The sequence below is a fragment of the Schistocerca piceifrons genome, chromosome 4 (genome assembly GCF_021461385.2).
Source record: "Schistocerca piceifrons isolate TAMUIC-IGC-003096 chromosome 4, iqSchPice1.1, whole genome shotgun sequence".
Taxonomy (NCBI): domain Eukaryota; kingdom Metazoa; phylum Arthropoda; class Insecta; order Orthoptera; family Acrididae; genus Schistocerca; species Schistocerca piceifrons.
Genome location: NC_060141.1, coordinates 243809373 through 243829754, shown reverse-complemented (window position 1 = coordinate 243829754; position 20382 = coordinate 243809373). Strand labels below are relative to the sequence as shown.

The 20382-nt window shown below is 43.9% G+C and overlaps 1 protein-coding gene across 1 annotated transcript in view; it reads left to right on the top strand.

Moving 5' to 3' along the window:
- The window catches only part of LOC124796327 (venom allergen 3-like), a 106448-nt gene that overhangs the window by 46685 nt on the left and 39381 nt on the right, over positions 1–20382 (top strand). Inside the window, exon 2 of the mRNA XM_047260457.1 lies at positions 3223–3334. Within this exon, the coding sequence (XP_047116413.1) occupies positions 3223–3334 (112 nt within the window). The remainder of the gene's footprint in view (positions 1–3222; positions 3335–20382) is intronic.

Below are 20382 nucleotides of genomic sequence, written 5' to 3'. Positions count from 1 at the left end.
GGTTCCAGTCCATGGGGGTGTGTGTTGTTCTTAGCATAAGTTAGTTTAAGTAGTGTGTGAGTCTAGGGACCGATGACCTCAGCACTTTGGTCCCTTAGGAATTCAATCAGATTGCAACATTTGAACTCTTCGCCAATTTATTCGGAATATTGTCATAGTCAACCGTCAGTCTGCACACCAGTTGTAGACCGTGTGTAGGTTTTACTGCATTTCGCTACAGTCTTCTGGTGTGGCAATGGACAACAACATCACCTGCGAACAGCTTCGCGGAGTTGCCACCGTAATCCACTTGATCATTTGTAGGAGCAGAAGTCAAAAAGTAGAGAGACTTTTGAGAAAAAGAATATTTATTCTAATGATAGAAAACTGAAACATATATTATTTTTCTACTTAGCCTCCCTGCACTTCACTGCACTTTCTTCATCGTTTCACAACTTTTTTGATTCCGTCGGAAAAAATTTTTTTGGTTGAAACTTTAACCAATTTTGAACTGCATCAATGATTTCTGCATCGGTTGCAAATCTCCTTCCCCTGAGCGCTTCCGTCAATGGTCGAAACATATGGAAGATATGGAAATCGCTTGGAGCCTGGTCTGGACTGCATGGTGGATGTTCCGACAGTTCGATTCCGAACTCCTTTATTGTTTCGTCAGTTCGTTTATCTCACAGCTGGATGACACCATTTGTATCTGGTTGCAGGTCTCAGTTTAATCCGCAACTCATCACAACAGCTCTCACTGTTTACAGTTTTGCTCTTGGGGTGAAATGAACGGTTACCACACCTTCCATATTCCAGACTAGTGTTAGCATAATCTTACCAGCTGACAGTTGACATTTAAATTTCTAAAGTTCTGGTGATGATGGGTGTTTTCAAAACCTGCTCGCAGCTTTACTTTCTGTTCCGTGTTGATGCACCCACATTTCGTCCACAGAATCGATTTACTGTAAGGATCCATCTCCCTCACAATGATAACGGGCCAAATGTTTACGAGATATGTCCGTCTTTTGCTCCTTATGTTGCACTGACAGTTCTTTCGGTAGCCACCTTACACATACTTTCAGAAAATTTAGCCTCCCTTGTAAGATGGAATACGCTGAATCATGATTGATTTGTAAAGTATTGGCAATATTGTAAACTGTGATTAGTCTGGTTTCCATCATCATATCCTCAACGACTTCCAAATTGTCCTTAGTTGTTGACGTCGATGGCCTGCCCGATAGTTCCTCGTCACATAGACAAGTTCTTATCTGTTTGAAGCGCTCTATTCATTCGTAGATTTTGATTCGTGACAGACAGCACTCATCATATTGCACTTGCATTCGACGAATGATTTCCACAAATTTAACACCTTCCGCAAACAAAAAGCGAATCACAGCCCTCATTTCCTCCTTGGTGCAGATAGACAGTGCAGCTACCACGTTTCACGGCCTGCTACAATACAACGGCTAACGCGGAAAAAAGAGTGACAAGTTGTATAGAACTGTTGCAACAACAGTACTTCGGCCCCGGATACTAGCAGTGTTACCAAGCCCCACGGCGAGAAATTGCAAAAGTCCCTTTACTTTTTGACTTCTCATCGTATATATTGTAAACAGTAGCTTTCGTTGAGTGCTCCTGAAACTACCTTTACATCTGTCAGTTTCGTTCCATTAAGAGCGGCGTGTTGAGTCCTATCTGCAAGAAAGTCAGGAATTCAGCCACAAATCTGGTCGTATATTCCACAAGTTCCAACTTCGATCACTAACTGAGAGCATGGAACTGTATCGAATCGTTTCCTCGAGTCAACGAACACGACTTCAGCCTGGGCACCTTGTTCCTGGTGCTCTGGATCTCATGGACGAAAAGAGCGAGCTGTTTCCCATGCACTGAGGGTGGCGGCGATCACTTATAAATTGTTGTTGTACCACTTTCAGTGCTTTTCCCGTTTCATTCACTTAGGGAGCACGGGAAGAATGACTGTTGAAACGCTTCTGTGGTCGCTGTGATTAATCTAATCTTGTCATCACAATACCCACGGGAACGATATGTAGTGGCTTGTACATTATTCCTAGACTCTACATTTAAAACTTGTTCTTGAAACTCTGCATGAACGATTTTTCGGGTTAATTTTCTTCTATATCCAAGTGTCTGTTAAGTTTCTTCAATATCTCTGTGACACCGTCCTACAGGTCGTAGAAACATGCCATCATCTGCGCTGCCCTTCTCTGTATACGTTCAGTATCCCATCTTAGTCCCACATGGTGCACAGCACTTCTGCTGAAGATAGATGTGTTTCAGCTTCTACTTTGTCGGAGAATTCCCATGTCGCCATTCCATGGAGTCTCTTTTGGATCCGGCCTTTGTGGTGTAATGACGTCTCAAAATTGCCTCTGAGCACTATTGGACTTAACATCTGAGGTCATCAGTCCCCTAGAACTTAGAAATACTTAAACCTAACTAACCTAAGGACATCACACACATCCATGCCCCAGGCAGGATTCGAACCTGCGACCGTAGCGGTCACGCGGTTCCAGACTGAAGCGCCTAGAACCGTACGGCCACAGCGGCCGGCGATGACGTCTCATTCCCAGTGGCGAAGGTGTGCAGGAAACTGTCATCTTCAACCTTTTATTGATCCAATAGGTTCCGACAAATTTCCATTCCATGATTTATTTAGTTATTGTCGCGCATAAGTATCAGCAAGGCCCATTGCGAACACATTTTGCTGTAGCTTGTATAACATCCTGTCATTGGCGTAAGACCAACATTTAGCTATGCACACAATTCGTTTGTCGTAACCTTCTTATCATCACAGATGAGTTGATCGAGGAGGTGTTCATTATTTAGGATGACAGTTCAGCAGAGTCAACCGATTTGTGGCTTTTCGTGACGTACTTTTCACCATTACTGAAACGCAGAAGCCTGTCTCACACGTTTCCATTGGTGGAGTTAGTTCAACAGTGAGGAATTCGATGACACATCTATCTCTTTTACGTTCCTTCTCATCAGACGCCCCTTTAGTTGGCTCTCCTGCTGCTGTATTCATTGTTATCCGAGGAATTCGATGACACATCTATCTCTTTTACGTTCCTTCTTATCAGACGCCCGTTTAGTAGGCCCTCCTGCTGCTGCTATCTGGATTGTTATCTAAATGTTCTTGTACTTAATGCAAAATAGGATAGGAGACTAGTGCACTTGAATTGCTCTCCTGTAAAAACCTATGTTAACGATCTTGTGTTGCAGGATCCGTGCAGCAGCTGTAGCGAGTTTTCTGCTTGTTGCTTTGCTGCCAGGCACGGAGTGCGACAGTAGCTACTGCGACATCTGCAGCGATCACACGCTGTGTATCTACCAGGTCAGCCCCCTCGCACTTACGTATATATACTTTTTTAATTAAGTTGTGGTAAGTCCCTATGGGACCAAACTGCTGAGGTAATCGGTCCGTAGGCTTACGGACAACTTAATCTAACTGAAACTAACTTACACTAGGGACAACACACACACACCGATGGCCGAGGCAGGACTCGAACCTCCGAAGGGGGCACCCGCGCGAACCGTGCCAAGGCGACATAGACCGCACGACTACCCCGCGTGTCATATATATACTTCATACTTTTATTTAAACAGGGTATGAATTGTATGTGAAAATTCGGATAACAGAGAAAAGCAGCATTTAGAAATGCCAATATCATACGTTGAATCTATGTTAAAATAAATAGATTCACGGAAGAGGAGATTTAGAGTTAATGTGCCTCGAATTTTTTTTTCTTCATTGTATTTCAGTGCCCCATCGGGGCGGGCTGGCAGCAGCATATGCGCTGCTCTTCAGCCGAAAGACATAGAATATACAATAGAAGACATTTAAAAATAACATAAAGGAGAAAAACTGGTGTACATAGATATAAAAAAGGGGGAACATTACGGAAGACAATAGACAAAAAGGTACGACTGTAAAATGGAGATAAGAACCGTAAAAAAGTAGTGCACACATCAAACCACAAACTGGGACAATTAAAAGAACACAAGGCACAGTATGACCGGAGCATAAAAGTATCGACGGATGGCATAGCACATAACAATCACTGACAGTAACACTAAGTACAAGGCCAGCACACAATTAAAACCACACCTCTCGACGCACAGGAGAATAGCATCACACTGATGTGGCACACTGATGATGATCAAAACGGAGGATCTTCCAGGTGCAAGGAGATGAGGAAGAAGGGAGGAAAGGGAAGAGAGGGGGGGGAGAGATGGGTGGGGGGCGCGCGGAAGAGAGCCTGGGAGGGAGGGACGTGGGAGGAAGAGAGGCGAGGATCGGGTGCAGGGTCTCGGGGGGGGGGGGGGGGGGGGGGGTGAGTGCCTCGAAAAATGTTACGTTGATTTTTTTAATGGTGAAATATTATGGTACGTTATGAGTATTTTATATAATAAAAGATTTACGAATATTGAACAAGACACATCCACCAACATATAACTGGCTATATGAATGCATGGTGTCCGTTCTTTCAGATATGCCTCATATAATTGATTCGCCTAGATGGTCAATGGATCCACCTTCTTCAGTGCGGATTCGTAAGTATGTCCGACCTGCTGCGGGAATCTCAGAGTAGTGAGCGTGGAGGAAATGGACAGGGGCTGTGGATAGGTTGCTCTCGATGGGAGTGTGGGTCGGCTGGAGGCGTCCCGAGATAGTCCGCGCAGCTGCGATCAACACTGTGTCCCCAGGTGATTAACGCATCAGTCTAGCAAACATGAGATACTGGGTTCGAAACCTGGTTTGGCATACATTTTTCACTCCTCACCACTAATCTATGTAATGTCCTGATGCGGCTGAAATCAGTAACCCCTTCCCTTTCCTTTCCTTTCTCCCCTCTCCACCTTTAATTTACATATGATACAAAAGACTGATTGATACAGCGAATCACAGTAATGAAGTCAAGCTTGTAGCATTTTACCCACATCTATTACACAGTACACTGATCAGCCAAATTATTGTGACCGTAGTTGTAAAGATCAGACACCATACCCCTATAATATACGCGCCCAGTGGCATATCGATCTTTCATTGCAGATGCACAATAATGTCACCTTTTGCGGTAATACAGTAGGGCTGCGAGCGAGGAGGAATAATAAACAGGGGACACTACTTCGTACTGTGCGGCATATGGAGGTTTTGGTAGCATGAGAGACGTGCTCACTTAGCCTAAGCAAATAAGAGGACCGCTCGTATGAAGAGGGAAATCTGGGTTAGAATTTCGTTCAGGCACAAATTTTCATAGGTCGCCAGTGAGTTATTTTAGTGTCCCAGTGCAGCGAAAGTTGGAAATTTCTTTAGTCAGATATGGTGACCACTAACCAATGTGAGATTGAACTCCGCCTGGTGATTAAGAAAAGTAAATAACCGGAGCGGAGACGAATGGGAAACCATTCTAGCGGCGACGTGGGCCGCAAATGGGTAGGTCCATTGATACGAGCTACTCTGCCAAAGGGCAGTTGGTTACAGCCTGGCGCTTGGGATCGAGCACTTCGACGGAGCTGGTCAGATGTGGTGTGCTACTGTTGTTACCACCTGTTGTTGAAGGCCGATGAAGGCGTGAGTAAGAGACAGGGTGTTGGACAAACGCGCCTCATCAGACAACGCGACAGATGCTGCAGAATCCTTAAACGTATTGCCAGTTCAGATATAACAAATTTCCCTGAGAGGGATGAGCTTCTGTCCACAAATCAGCACTGTTTTAAAAAGCATTGCCAGTGTGGAACTCATCTTTCCGTTTTCTCAGATGAGATCCTGTGAACCACGATTGAAGGGCAACAGGCGGATTATATATTCCTAGATTTCCGTAAAGCCTTTGACATGGTGCCGCATTGCCGACTGTTAAAGAAGATACAGGCACACAGAATACATTCCCTTGTGTACGAGTAGCTCGGTGACTTCTTGAGAAAGAGAAGCCACTTTGTTGTCTTCTACGGCGAGCGTTCATCAGAGATAAGGGAAATGTGATATGACGGCTGTTATTTTCTGTTCTGTCGGACATGGTAAGCAGCACTCTGCGGCTGTTTGCTGATGATGCTGTAGTGTATGGGAAAGCGTCGTCGTTGAGTGACTGTAGGAAGATACGATATGACATAGACAAAATTTCTGTTGGTGTGATAAATAAAATTGTAAATGTCGTGTGACTAGGGCCTCCCGTTGGATAGACTGTTCGCCGGGTGCAAGTCTTTCGATTTAACGCCACTTCGGCGACTTGCGCGTCGATGGGGATGAAATGATGATGATTAGGACAACAAAACACCCAGTCCCTGAGCGGATAAAATCTCCGACCCAGCAAGGAATCGAACCCGGGCCCTTAGGATTTACATTCTGTCGCGCTGACCACTCTTCTTTTTAATCTCAATTTGTTTGTTTTCGTTCGTTGTATCTGCTCGGGGCGGACGTCGCAAGACACCCGTTTCAGTTCGTCGTTGAGCCATTAACTCAGCTTTTTTTTTACAGAGGGCAGCTAACCCTCTGACCGAACACGCTGAGCTACCGTGCCGGCAGTCCACTCAGCTACCGGCAGCGGACTGTTGGTGTGATGAAAGGGAGCTAGCTCTAAATGTTAAGTTAAAGCGGTTGAGTAGGAAAGAACAAACCGATAATGTGCGAATACATTGTTAGTGAAATGAAATGTCGTGTGGCTAGGGCCTCCCGTCGGGTAGGGTGGTCGCCTGGTGGAAGTCTTTTCAGTTGACGCCACTTCGGCGATTTTCTTGTTGATAGGGATGATATGATGATGACTAGGAGAACACAACAACCAGTCCCTGTACGGGGAAAATCTCCGACCCAGTTGGGAATCGAACCCGGGCCCCTTGGCTTGGCAGTCCGTCACGCTGACCACTTTTTTGTTGTTGTTGATCTCATTTTGTTCGTTATTGTTCGTTCTATTTGTTCGGGGCGGACGTCCCATGACGCTTGTTCAAGTTCATCGTTCATCCATTACCTCAGTTTTTTTTTATTACAGAGGGCAGCTAACCCTCTGACCGAACACGCTGAGCTACCGTGCCGGCAGCCACTCAACTATCGTGGCGGATTACATAGTAGAGTGCTGCTTGACACAGTCACGTTGATTATATACCCATGTGTAACGATGTAAAGCAATACGAAATAGAATGAGGATGTAGTAGGGAAGGCGAATGTTCAACTTTGCTTTATTGGAAGAATCTTAGGGAAGTGGAGTCCATCTGTAAAGGAGAGCTCAGATAGGACATTGTTGTATATTACTCGAATGTTTTGGATCCAAACCAAGTCAAATTAAAGGAAGACATCGAAGAATTTTAGAGACGGGTCGCTAGACCTGTTCGCAATAGGTTGGAACAACACGCAGGTATTACGGAGAAGTTTCGCGAACTCAAATAGGAATACCTGGAGGGTAGACGAAGTTCTTTTCGAGGAGCGCAACTGAGAAAATTTACAGAACCGGCACTTGAGGCTGACTACAGAGAGATTCTACTGCCACCAACGTTCATTTCGCCTAAAGACAATGACGGTCAGGCTAGAGAGATTAGGACTCGTATGGAGGCATACAGACCGTTTGTCCCTCGCTCTATTTGCGAATGGAACAGAAAAAGGTATGACTAGTAGGGGTACAGTGTATCTTCTTCCATGCACTATACGGTAGGTTGCGGAGTATGTATGTAGAGGTAGATGCAGGACCTGGAGACATAAGCATGCTCCACGGCAGACAGCTCCTACATGTACCCATACTGACGTAATGAACAATCAGTTACGATTTCAGTGAGGACACTGTCATCGAGATTGGGCACTGGATCAATAGAAACGTGTCGCCTTGTGGAATCAGTCGTGCTTCTTGTTACACCAGCTGGATGGCTGTGTCCGGATACTGTGTCATTCACGACTGCTCGACATATGCACTCCGCCGAGGTGTCAGCCCAGTGGAGGCAGTACTATGATATGTAGAGCGTTCACTAGGGCTTCCATACGACCTGTGATAGTAGTATAAGGCACTATGATAGCTGTAAATTAAATGAATATTGCGACCGAGCGAGGTGGCGCAGTGGTTAGACTCTGGACTCGCATTCGGGAGGACGACGGTTCAATCCCGCGTCCGGCCATCCTGATTTAGGTTTTCCGTGATTTCCCTAAATCTTTCCAGGCAAATGCCGGGATGGTTCCTCTGAAAGGGCACGGCCGACTTCCTTCCCCATCCTTCCCTAATCCGATGAGACCGATGACCACGCTGTCTGGTCTCCTTCCCCAAAACAACCAACCAATGAATATTGCGTACCACCTGCAACAGTTCGTTTGATACCTTCCCCGACACTATGGCCTCTACCCGCAAGCTTATCGTGTCACAAAGCCAGAATCGTGCCGTACTGGTTTGAGAGACAAAAGTCCCGCATCTACGCAGTTCCGTGCCTGAAACTTAGTCTATTTAGGAACTCATTCTGAACTCGCGTGTGTTTCGCTTCACTTCAGAATTCGTTCAGGAAATAAATCTCATACACTTCATAGGCAGTAAATGAAATTAAATTTGACCGTAATTGTGCATTGTCCTCCAGATGTCTTAGAGAAGTTAATTTCTGCCTCTTCCGACATTCCTATAACAAGAAAATCAACTGGATGGCATTTTGTGTCATTTGCGGAACACTTGGTTGTTCCTAAATTAAACCATGTAACACCCATCAAAGAAGTAGCCTGATTTGCTGATAAAAAATTGATTTCTGTCCTCACGTCTTTTAACTACCTTTCATGCTGCACACCTTCTTTAATTAATACAGATTCAAAATGCTACTTACTGTTAAGCACCTCTTTCTCACATTCTACTACTCTACCTGCTAAACTTCTAACCGCTTTAGTTGTCACTGCCTCAAGCGTATTTTGCCTCAGCATATAATAGTTAACACCACTACCCGGCTCATCCTGAATCTTTCACAACTTTCTACCGAAATCTTTTTGTATCGCATTGGATCCTCAGGAATTTTGCCCAAGTCTGCCCTTACAACTTCTAATTTTGGTCAAAAACCCCTTCAATATCTGATTTTTATTTTTCCAGCTCCACTTGTACACTTTCTATATTTGAACTGAGATCAGACTTTCCCTGTTCTATTTTCTTACTCAGTGCCCCTATGCTAAATGGATTGTCCCCACATTATAGCTCAAATATGACAGAACTTTCTTTGACCATGCTATTGGAACAATGTCAATACTACTACGTTTAGATTTAGTGCTAACTGGCCTATTAGCATTATCTGAACTACACAGACTGGGTGATTGCTTAGTGATTGTAAGCTCCAACTCTGATCATGATCCGTCGGCCGCTGTGTCCGAGCGGTTCTAGGCGCTTCAGTCGGGAACCGCGCGACTCCTACGGTCGTAGGCTCGAATCCTGCCTCGGGCATGGATGTGTGTGATGTCCTTAGGTTAGTTAGGTTTAAGTAGTTCTAAGTTCTAGGGGACTGATGATCTCAGGTGTTAGGTCCCATAGTGCTTAGAGCCATTGAACCATCTGATAATGATCCTGTGGGTTCACACATATTAAAGCCAGCAGCGCAAGTACTTAACTAGATGGTCAAGCAGTCTCCTTCTGCTGCACTGCTGCTGCCGAATGTGCAGATGCTGCCGATGCCGTTGCTGATGAACGAAGTCGCCACCGGTGGCCCCCAATGCCGTTGCCGCCATCGGGATCTCCGCTGCCGCTGGCCGCTGCAGACTCGAACTCAGCACTCCTTACAGCCAGCGTTCTTCTTTTTTCTTGAAGTTCCCCGCCCAACTTCTCCACACCAAACATTTGCTACCGATTCTCAAGCACACAATTGCTGCAGACTCGCATGCTTGGAGTCCCCACAAAACTTGCCTATTAGGCAATAGATTTGGGGACCTGCTTCACAGAAAATGGTAAAGTCTTACAATTACAGTCGTAGTTCTAAAGGCATTAAATTATGCAAACTCTTACGCTCGGAGCTACGCACAAATTGCAATTATGCAGCAGATTTGGGACCTGGATTACAGAATATGGTAAAGTAATTCTAATGGGATTCAATTCGTATCCCAGATGACGTCCCAGTTGCGACGGTGCTTAATGGTTACTGCTGAGTTGTTGCTCTTCTGAATAACACCCCTTACGAGCAAAGCACTTGCGTCTCTACCTGTGCTAACTAGTACCTTAGGTACTTAGGTGCGCATGGCTCTATTTAAAAAGAATATCTCGGTATAGTCATTAGGCTAAGCTGCACACGTTTCTTTTCGTGTCCAGCAGCTAACTCGCTGCAAATAATAATCTGTTGCTGTGATCCTCCGTTCCAATAGTCTATGCATTGGCTAGAACAACAAATTAACAAACACAAATATAAAATACTAGATACATGAATAATTTAATAAAAATGATTCTGTTCAACGTCTGTAATTGATGTAGACAACAGAGATTTATGATGAATAATGTTTATTCAAGGAAGAAAATCTCAACTAGTCATTGCTTCTTCGATGTACAGATTGAAAAGTAGAGGCAACAGACTACATCCCTGTCTTCCACCCTTTTCAATGCGAACACGTCGTTCTTGGTCGTCCACTCTTAAATATACCGTGTTGACTCTTGTACATATTGTGTATTACTTGACTCTCCCTGTAGCTTAGCCCTATTTTTCTCAGAATTTCGAAAAATCGTATGAACGTTTCTTTGTTTTTCTTTAGTTTTGCTTCCATTATCAACCGCAACTTCAGAATTGCCTGTCTCGTGCCTTTACTTTTCCTAAAGCCAAACTGATCGTCATCTAACACATCCTTAGTTTCCTTTTCCATTCTTCTGTATATTGTACTTGTCAGCAACTTGGATGCATGAGTTGTTAAGCTGATAGTGCGATATTTCTCGCACTTGTCAGCTCTTACAGTCTTCGGAATTGTGTGGATGATATTTTTCCGATTGTCAGGTGGTATGTCACCCGACTCATGCATGCTATACACCAGGGCTTAACAACTGGCTGGTTTTGAGCGCGAGTACTCGCGTCTGCTCAGGCACGTGCTCACGAGCAGGTGCAAGGTCGCGGAGTAGGGAGGGAGGGAAAATGGGCGCGCACGTTTGAATGTGATCTCGCATTCTTAGCTGATTTAAATAGCCATCTGAATGCTTTGAACATTTTACTACAAGGTAAAGATCTGCTAATTACTCATTTCATAGATCCAATACGAGCTTTTAAAATGAAATTAACACTTTGGGTGAGTCAGCTGGAAACAGGAAACCTAGCTCATTTTCCTAAATTATCATCCATGCAAGATGTTCACAAAGACTGTGAACGTTATTCACATAGTTTAGTTGATCAGCGCTTTCAAGATCTGACAGCACTAGACAGTGACTTTGATCTGTTCTCTCCATTTTCAGCGAATATATAAGAGATTCGTTCTGAGCTGCAGCAAGAAATTATTGACCTGCAGTGTGACAGAGAATACAGAGACAAATTTCAGAGCAAGAAAAACATTTTGGAATTCTACAGACACTTCCCTCAGGATAGATTTCCTCGTTTGCACAAACTGGCGGCTACAATAATATCAATGTTCGGTTCCACGTATGTTTGTGAAAAACTGTTCTCTGCAATGAAATGTAACAAGACGCGCCTGAGAAACGCATTGTCTGATCGAAATTTAAACTGCACGCTGCGCCTAAAATGCACAAGAACAATTACTCCGAACATAGACGCAATTGTAAAGGGCAAAAAGTACAAGATATCCGAGAATCCCACACTTCAGTGACGCCTTTTATTGTGTAACAGTTCACAAATTAATGCGAATGTAGAGGCATACACTAAGCTAATAAAATTATGTGGCATGTGTACATTCTCCTTTATTTGTTTCATTTGTCGCAGTAATAATTCGTGAGTGATATCCCTGCAGGTGGCCGCGGATTTACATTGACTGGCGGCAGCTGTTGTGTGCCCCACGTGACTTTCCCCACTCTCCGCTCTGCTCCGTGCTCGCGCCTTGCTGCTCACAGCTTGCTCTGCGAGCACGTATGTTGTGAAGCTCTGCTATACACCAACATGAATAGTCGTTTTGTTGCCAATTCCCCCAATGATTTTAGGAATTCTGAAGGAATGTTATCTAACCCTTTTGGGTTATTTGATCTTAAGTCCTCCAAAGCTCTCTTAAATTCTGATTCTAATACTGGATGCCCCATCTCTTCCAAATCGATTCCTTTCTGGTTCATCTATCACATTACAAAAATCTTCTCCCTCATAGAGGCCTTCAGTGTTCTCTCTTCGCCAACACTCTCTCCTCTGCATTTAACACATGAATATCCGTTGCATTATTAGTGTTACCACCTTTGTTTTTAATCTCACCAAAGGTTATTTTGACTTTCCTAAACGCTGAATCGGTCTTCCAACAATCATTTATTTTCCGATTTCTTCTAATTTTTCATGCAACCATTTCGCCTTAGCTTCCCTGAACTTCCTGTTTATTTCATTCCTCAGTAACTTGTCTTTCCGTGTTCCTGAATTTTCCTAAACATTTTTTTTACTTCCTTATCTCATCGATCAACTGAAATATTTCTTCTGTTGTCCATGTTTTCTTCGCAGTTACCTTCTTTGTACCTATGTTTTTCTTTCCAACTTTCGTGATTGCCCTTTTAGAGATGTCCATTCCTCTTCAACTGTACTGCCTACTGAGCTATACCTTATTGCTGTATCTATAGGCTCAGAGAACGTGAGGCATATCTCGTTATTCCTTAGTACTTCCGCATCCCACTTCTTTGCATATTAATTCTTCTTGACTCATCTCTTATACTTCAGCTTACTCTTCATCACTACTACATTGTGATACCTGGGTAAGCCTTACAATCCAGTATCTGGTTTCGGAATGTGTGTCTGACCATGATGTAATTTAATTGAAATCTTCCCGTATCATCTGGCCTTTTCCTTGTATACCTCCTCCTCTTGTGATTCTTGAACAGAGTATTCGCTATTACTAGTTGAAATTTATTACAAAACTCAATTATTCTTCCTCCTTTCTCATTCTTTGTCCCAAGTCCATATTTTCCTGTAACCATTTCTTCACTCCTTCCCCTACAACTGCATTCCAGTCCCCCATGACTATGACATTTTCATCTCTCTTTACGTACAGTATTACCCTTCCGATATCCTCATATTGTTTCTCTGAGGGATATCGTGCCAAATTCTATCCAAGCGGCGTGCTAGATCGTCAAACTCCCGAGCTGTTTGAGGGTCCTGGTCGTAATGCTCCGAACGTTTTCAATTGGGGAGAGATTGGGCGATCTTTCTGGCCAAGGTAGGGTTTGGCAAACACGAAGACTTTCGCCGTGTGTTGCCGGGCATTTTCTCGCTGAAATGTAAGCACATTATGTCTTTCGATGAAGGCCAACGAAACGGGGCGTAGAATATTTCGACGTAATTCTGTACCGTAAGGACAGGCGGTTGGCAACCAATGGTGGCACCCCAGACCATCACTCCTGGTTGTCGGTCCGTATGGCGGGCGACAGTCAGGTTGGTGTCTCACTGCTGCTCCGGGCGTCTCCAGACAGGTCTCCGCTGATCGTCGGGACTCAGTTCCAAGCGAAGTTCAGCACTGAAGACAATCAATGAGATTCTAGGCCGATTCCTGGGCTTATATTTCAGCGAAATAATGTCTACGCACACACGTCGTGAGTTTCTACTGATTGCCAAAAGCTGCCTTCACCAGCAAGGTCCCCAGATCTCCTCCCAACGTTTAGAGCATTCTGGGGAGGGCTCTCCAACCGTCTCGAGATTTTGAAGATCTAATGCACTAACTATATAGAGTTTAGCCGATATCCCTCAAGAGGACATTCAACGACTCTGTCAACCAATGCCAAGCCGAGTAACCGTTTGCACAAGAAGCAACGCTTTACTGACTTGCTCAGTTTGTGAAGCACTGTCTCTTGAATCATCCAACTTTTCTGATACATCACATCTACCGATTTCCGTCCCATTCGGATAATTTCTTTGTGATGCGTCATTCTTTTTCTTCTTATGACTCATATTATTTTTGTTCTTAAACTGTAATACCACGGCACGTCCAACATCCTTGTAAAGGTGATCCATCGATGAATAAAACTGCTGCTGAAACTACTACTACTATTACTACCACAACCATTGTTATAGGAGACATTGTGACGTTTCCTATGATTGGATTCGATAAAAATTATCTGCACTCACATTCATTCATGCTGCAAAATCAGACTTGCAAATTTCATCAGTGTCATGTGATCAACTTAATGTTGCAGACGACTCCAAGTCCATGTTCCCATTGTTGACTGGTGCTATCAGGTTTTTCTATGTGCCATGTAAATACTGATAAATAAAAACATGCCTTCATAGCACAATACTTATTTCCTAAATAACTCACACAAGACTTTCACAGTCACGACTGACATCGGGTATGTCTGTGCACTGTTACCAACCTACATTTAGATGTCGTTTACAGAAATTAAAAGTACTGCTGTCATACACTGCAACATCACTTCACCTTGAACTGCCGTTTGGTGCCTCTCTAAAATATATTCAAAGACATATCTCTTCCCATCTATTTAAGGAATGAGAGGTCACAGTGACGAAGTACAACATGTAGTTAATAATACAATGAAGGGCCCTGTCGTTTAGGGCCCCCGCGAGCTCGCGGAAGTGATTCAGCACGACATGTCATGGACTCAACTAACATATGAAGTAGTGCTAGAGGGAACTGACACCATGAATCCTGCCGGCCGCGGTGGTCTAGCGGTTCTAGGCGCTCAGTCCGGAACCGCGCGACTGCTACGTCCGCAGGTTCGAATCCTGCCTCGGGCATGGATGTGTGTGATGTCCTTAGGTTAGTTAGGTTTAAGTAGTTCTAAGTTCTAGGGGACTGATGACCACAGATGTTAAGTCCCATAGTTCTCAGAGCCATTTGAACCATGAATCCTGCAGGGCTGTCCATAAAACCGTAAGAGTACAGCGGGGTGGAGATTTCTTCTGGACAGCCTGATGCTAGGCATCCTAGATATGCTCTCATGAGTTTGGTGGCCAGCGGAACTGTTTAAACTCAGCAGAGTGTTCCTGGAGCCACTCTGTAGCAATTCAGACGTGTGTGATGTCGCATTGTCGTGCAGCAATTGCCAAAGTCCATCGGGATGGATGAACATGAATGGATGCAGGTGATCAGACACGATGCCTACGTACGTGTCACCTATCAGAATCGTATCTAGACGTGTCCAGGGTCCCATAACACTCGAGCTGCACACGCCCCACACCATTACAGAGCCTCCACCAACTTGAACAGCCCCTGCTGATATGCAGCGTCCATGGAGTCATGAGGCTGTCTCCATACCCGTACACGTCCATCCGCTCGATATAATTTGAAGCGAGACTCGACCAACCAGGCAACATGTTTCCAGTCATCAACAGTCCACTGTCGGTGTTGACGGGCCCAAGTGCCGCATAAAGCTTCATGTTTTGCAGTCATCAAGGGTACACGAGAGGGCCTTCAACTCCGAAAGCCCATACCGATGATGTTTCGTTGAAATGGTTCTCCCGCTGACACTTGTTGATGACCCAGCATTGAAATCTGCAGCAATTTGCGGAAGGGTTGCACTTCTGTCACGCTGAACGATTCTCTTCAGTCGTCGTTGATCCCGTTTTTGCGGGCTCTTTTTCTGGCCTCAGCGATGTCGAGGATTTGATGTTTTACTGGATTCCTGATATTCACGGTACACTCGCGAAGTGGTCGTACGGGAAAATCCGCACTTCATCGCTACCTCTGAGGTGCTGTGTCCCATCGCTCGTGCGTCGGCTATACCAACACGTCAAACTCACTTAAATGTTGATAACCCGCCATTGTAGCAGCAGTAACCTACCTAACAACTACGCAAGACACTTGTTGTCTTATGTAGGAGTTGCCAACGTCTGCGCCGAATTCTGCGTTTTTACATATCTCTGCATTTGAATAGGCATACCTACACCAGTTTCTTTGGAGCTTCAGCGTAGAATTAAGCTGATGCACTCACTTATCTTTATTAATGTTAAAAGAGGTCTTCTATTGCATATGAAATATGTTTGGATGTAGAATAACGTGGTAGTAACCGTACTTGAATCAATGATTGCTTTCCATAACACTGTCTGCCGTTTTAGCAAAATTAGATAAACAAATGTTGTACGAGATTTAAAACGACTCAAAATTAATACAGAAAGTGTCTCATCTTAAAGGAATTTCTGTGCTGATTCCAAAACTGGCTTTAGATTTTGCGAATCTGTATTATTTCCTAAACTATGCAGAATTTAAAATTTACGATCTAGGAGACTATCTGTGCAGCCCTCTTACATTTTCTGCAGATGCATCTGTCGTTTGCAGTCTAGTGAATTCGTCAAAAGATCTATACGAATTAGAAAATGATTTACACGAGATATCTTCATGGTGAGAAACGTGACAATTGACTCTGAACCATAAAATTAATATTTAAACGATTCCGTTAAATTTCGATCACACGAAAATTCACACAGATTTAAAGTTGGTCCATTCATCTAAATACCTAGGGATTGTAATTACGAACAACTTAAACTGGATCCATCACATAGAAAATCTTGCGTGGAAGGCAAAAGCAAGTTCAAAAAAGGGAAGCTCCTTTTGTATTATCGCGAAATAGAGGAGAGAGCGTCACGGATACAATAAACGATTTGGAATCGGTATTAATAAAACAAGGCGGTTTTCGTTGTGGGAGACTTTTTCTGGAAATTTCAAGTTTCAACATTCTCCTCCGAATGCGAAAATATTGAGCTAACTCCGCCGTACACAAGGGAGAAACAGCCATCGTGATAAAGTGAGAGAAGTCAGAGGTCGCACGGACAGATTTAGTTGTTCATTCTCCCACATGCTATTCGAGAGTGGAACGGTCGAGAAAATAGTCTGAATGAAGTTCTAAGAACCCACTGCCGAACGGTTAAGACTGAATTGCTGACCAGTCACGTAGATGTACATATCATTGATTTATAGTTTAGTAATATTAATTTAGCTAATGTGTTAAGATTACAATTTTATATGTAAAATGTATTCTTCTGTACTCCACCATCTGCTGAATAAATGTAGCTTTTTATAAGCGTCTTTTAATTGTATTTTAACACTGGACAATAGTTGCCTTTGTAACTACATTAGCCAAATGAGTAAGTCCGCAGGGGTAACCTATAATTCTACGATGATGCTTAGTTGTTGTACGAGGGACGTTCAAAAATTAATACAACACATTTTTTCTTGGCTAGTTTCGTTTGAAAAAATGTGGAATTTGTCGTGGAACATCGTAGAATATTACCGCTTCAGCCGCTATTGTTTCCTGAAGTTCTCATAGTTAACGATGCTATTCAAAGCCTTCAAAATGGCGTCTGTAATGGAGATGCATTCCAAGCAGAGAGCTGTCATTGAGTTTCTTTTGGCGGAAAACAGAGCAACACAAATATCTATAGGCGCATGCAGAATGTCTCCCGAGACCTGTCAGTGAATAAAAGCATGGTGAGTCGTAGGACGAGACATGTGTAATCATCGCGAGGTCGCGCAAATCTGTTCTATCTCCCGTGTGCTGGCCAACCACAATGCTGGAACGTGAGGACACTCTCATTCGAGGTGATTGACAGATCACAATCAAATACGTTGCTGCTCAACATATCTGTGGACAAATCTGTTGATAGTTCTGCCACATTCGTCCACCAGTAGGGGTACTCAAAATTTATGCGCGCTGGTTTCCCCGTTGCCTAACAGAAGACTATAAAGAGGACCGAACGAACATGTGTGCGGAACTGCTCGCACGTTACGAAGCTGATCGTAACAGTTTTTTGTTGAACATCGTCGTAGGCGACGGAAACATACAGCCATCCATGGAGTTGCGCCACACTACTTCTCCTCCGAAGAAAAAGTTCAGAGACGCACCCTCCGACGGTCTTTTGGGATTCTGGAGGGGGTATTCTGATGGAAGTCGTCCCTCAGTCTGCAACTAACACCTCGGAAGTGTATTGTGTTACTGTCAGGAAACTGAAGATATGTCTTCAGTGTGTTCATCGGCACAAAAATGGAAACGAATTTCTCCTTCTCCGTGACAACGCATGGCCTCACACAAGTGTGAGCACCCGAGAGGAGCTCACAAAACTTCATTGGACTGTTCTTCTTCATCCAACCTACAGCCCAGATCTCACACCTTTCCGACTTCCATCTGTTTGGCCCAATCAAGGACGTGCTCCGTGGGAAGCAGTACTTGGGTGGCGAGGAGGCTACTGACGCAGCGAAACGTTGGCTCCGACGTCGACCAGAACGATGGTACCATGTGGGCACACACGCGCTCCCATTAAAGTGATGTAAGGCCACCACACTCAACGCCCATCCTGTTAAAAAATAGGGTTTTGTAGCCGAAAGAGTGAGGAACAGTATGGTGTACTGTAATCCTGCATAAAACCAATCTGATTTCAGAACAGAATGCATTGCATTTCTTAATGGTAATAAAATATGAGATGATGAACTTGTAATGTGTCATTAGATTTGTTAATTTTGAATGCGGCACAAAGTATAACGTTCTGACTGTCTTCTCAAGCCCAGGGTGGTAAACAGACATTCCACATAGCTATTAATTCTGGCCCTATCTCAAAGACTCAAAAATGCTACTGTTACATTCCAAGAATACATAAATTGACATTAATTACAAGTTTGGGATTTAACCTAAAATGATTACACAATCTCTCCCTTTTCCATATTATATTTAATTTACCAAAGCTCTCAAGAATCAAGTTATAATCAATAAGCAAGTTTAATTACTTCTTCTCTCAATAAATCAATTAATATTAAAACATTGAATATGTAATTTATCAAACTATATCTCTATATGTGAAAATGTTATCAATTGAAACAAGTAAATCTTTAGCAGTGAAAATTACACCTACGTTGTAGATGTACAATGAACTAGGTTGGGGTAAGATGACTTTATGTAATCTGGTTTCATGTACTTATTGCCGGGTAGGTTAGTAATTAGCTCTTGAATTTCTCTATTCAAAGCGTACGCATGTTGGAGTATGCAGCTCTCGCAAAATTGGACTCAACATTTCATTTCGCCAAAAGCACTTCGTACATCACCAAACGGCAACTGCGGTGGCGTTGTCTCCGTGCTGGATGTGAAATCGCTAATTCCCTACTCTGGCCTTGACTGAAAGTAATCAGTCTCAAACACTATGCGTTCCGTGGAATGTTCAAATTTCCCTAATCGAAATTAATGGCAATTGCACACTCGCTCTGGGTTGAAGCGACGTGGCCAAAATTCAGCCAGAGAAGATTCCCGCAGAAATATTCAACTATCGCCTTATGTCTGTCGCCACGGTACGTGAAGCGTATCGCCCTCACTTTGCAAACGTAAACCAGAGTCAGAATCGCGCTTTTACCACACACACAGGTGTGTGTGGCCCGCCGTTAGACGTGAGCGCCCGCTCTCTCTGTCTCTGTTGCTTGGTTGAGTTCTCAAAGTGCTTTAATATGACGTTATCATACCCACCTTGATTCTACTGGGTCACACATCTGGCTACTTCTCCCACGTTGAAGGTAAATTCTTATTTTTCTTGCCCGGGTCTCCACTCGTTAATGTACTCTGACCACTTCTTGCGTATCGGCAGTGTTTATTCTGATAGGTATTATACTGATTTTCGCTTATTTCTTTCTGCAGTGCACCTGGGCTTCATTTTGTTAAAGCTAATTGAGTCTTTCCAATGTCATTAGCCACCTGCCCTGTCCAAGCTGCGTTCACTTTGTTATACACTACTAGCCATTAAAATTGCTACACCACGAAAATAACGTGCTACAGATGCGAAATTTAACCGACAGGAAGAAGATGCTGTGAAATGCAAATGATTAGCTTTTCAGAGCATTCACAGAAGGTTGGCGCCGGTGGCGACACCTACAACGTGCTGACATAAGGTAAGTTTCCAACCGATTTCTCACACACAAACAGCAGTTGACCGGCGTTGCCTGGTGAAACGTTGTTGTGATGCCTCGTGTAAGGAGGAGAAATGCGTACCATCACGTTTCCGACTTTGATAAAGGTCGGATTTTAGCCTATCGCGATTGCGGTTTATCGTATGGCGATATTCCTGCTCGCGTTGGTCGAGATCCAATGACTGTTAGCAGAATATGGAATGGGTGGGTTCAGGAGGGTAATATGGAACGCCGTGCTGCGTCCCAACGGCCTCGTATCACTAGCAGTCGAGATGACAGGCATCATATCTGCATGGCTCTAACGGATCGTGCAGCCACGTCTCGATCCCTGAGTCAACAGATGACGACGTTTACAAGACAACAATCATCTTCACGTACAGTTCGACGACGTCTGCAGCGGCGTGGACTATCAGCTCGGAAATAATGGCTGCGGTTACCTTTGACGCTGCATC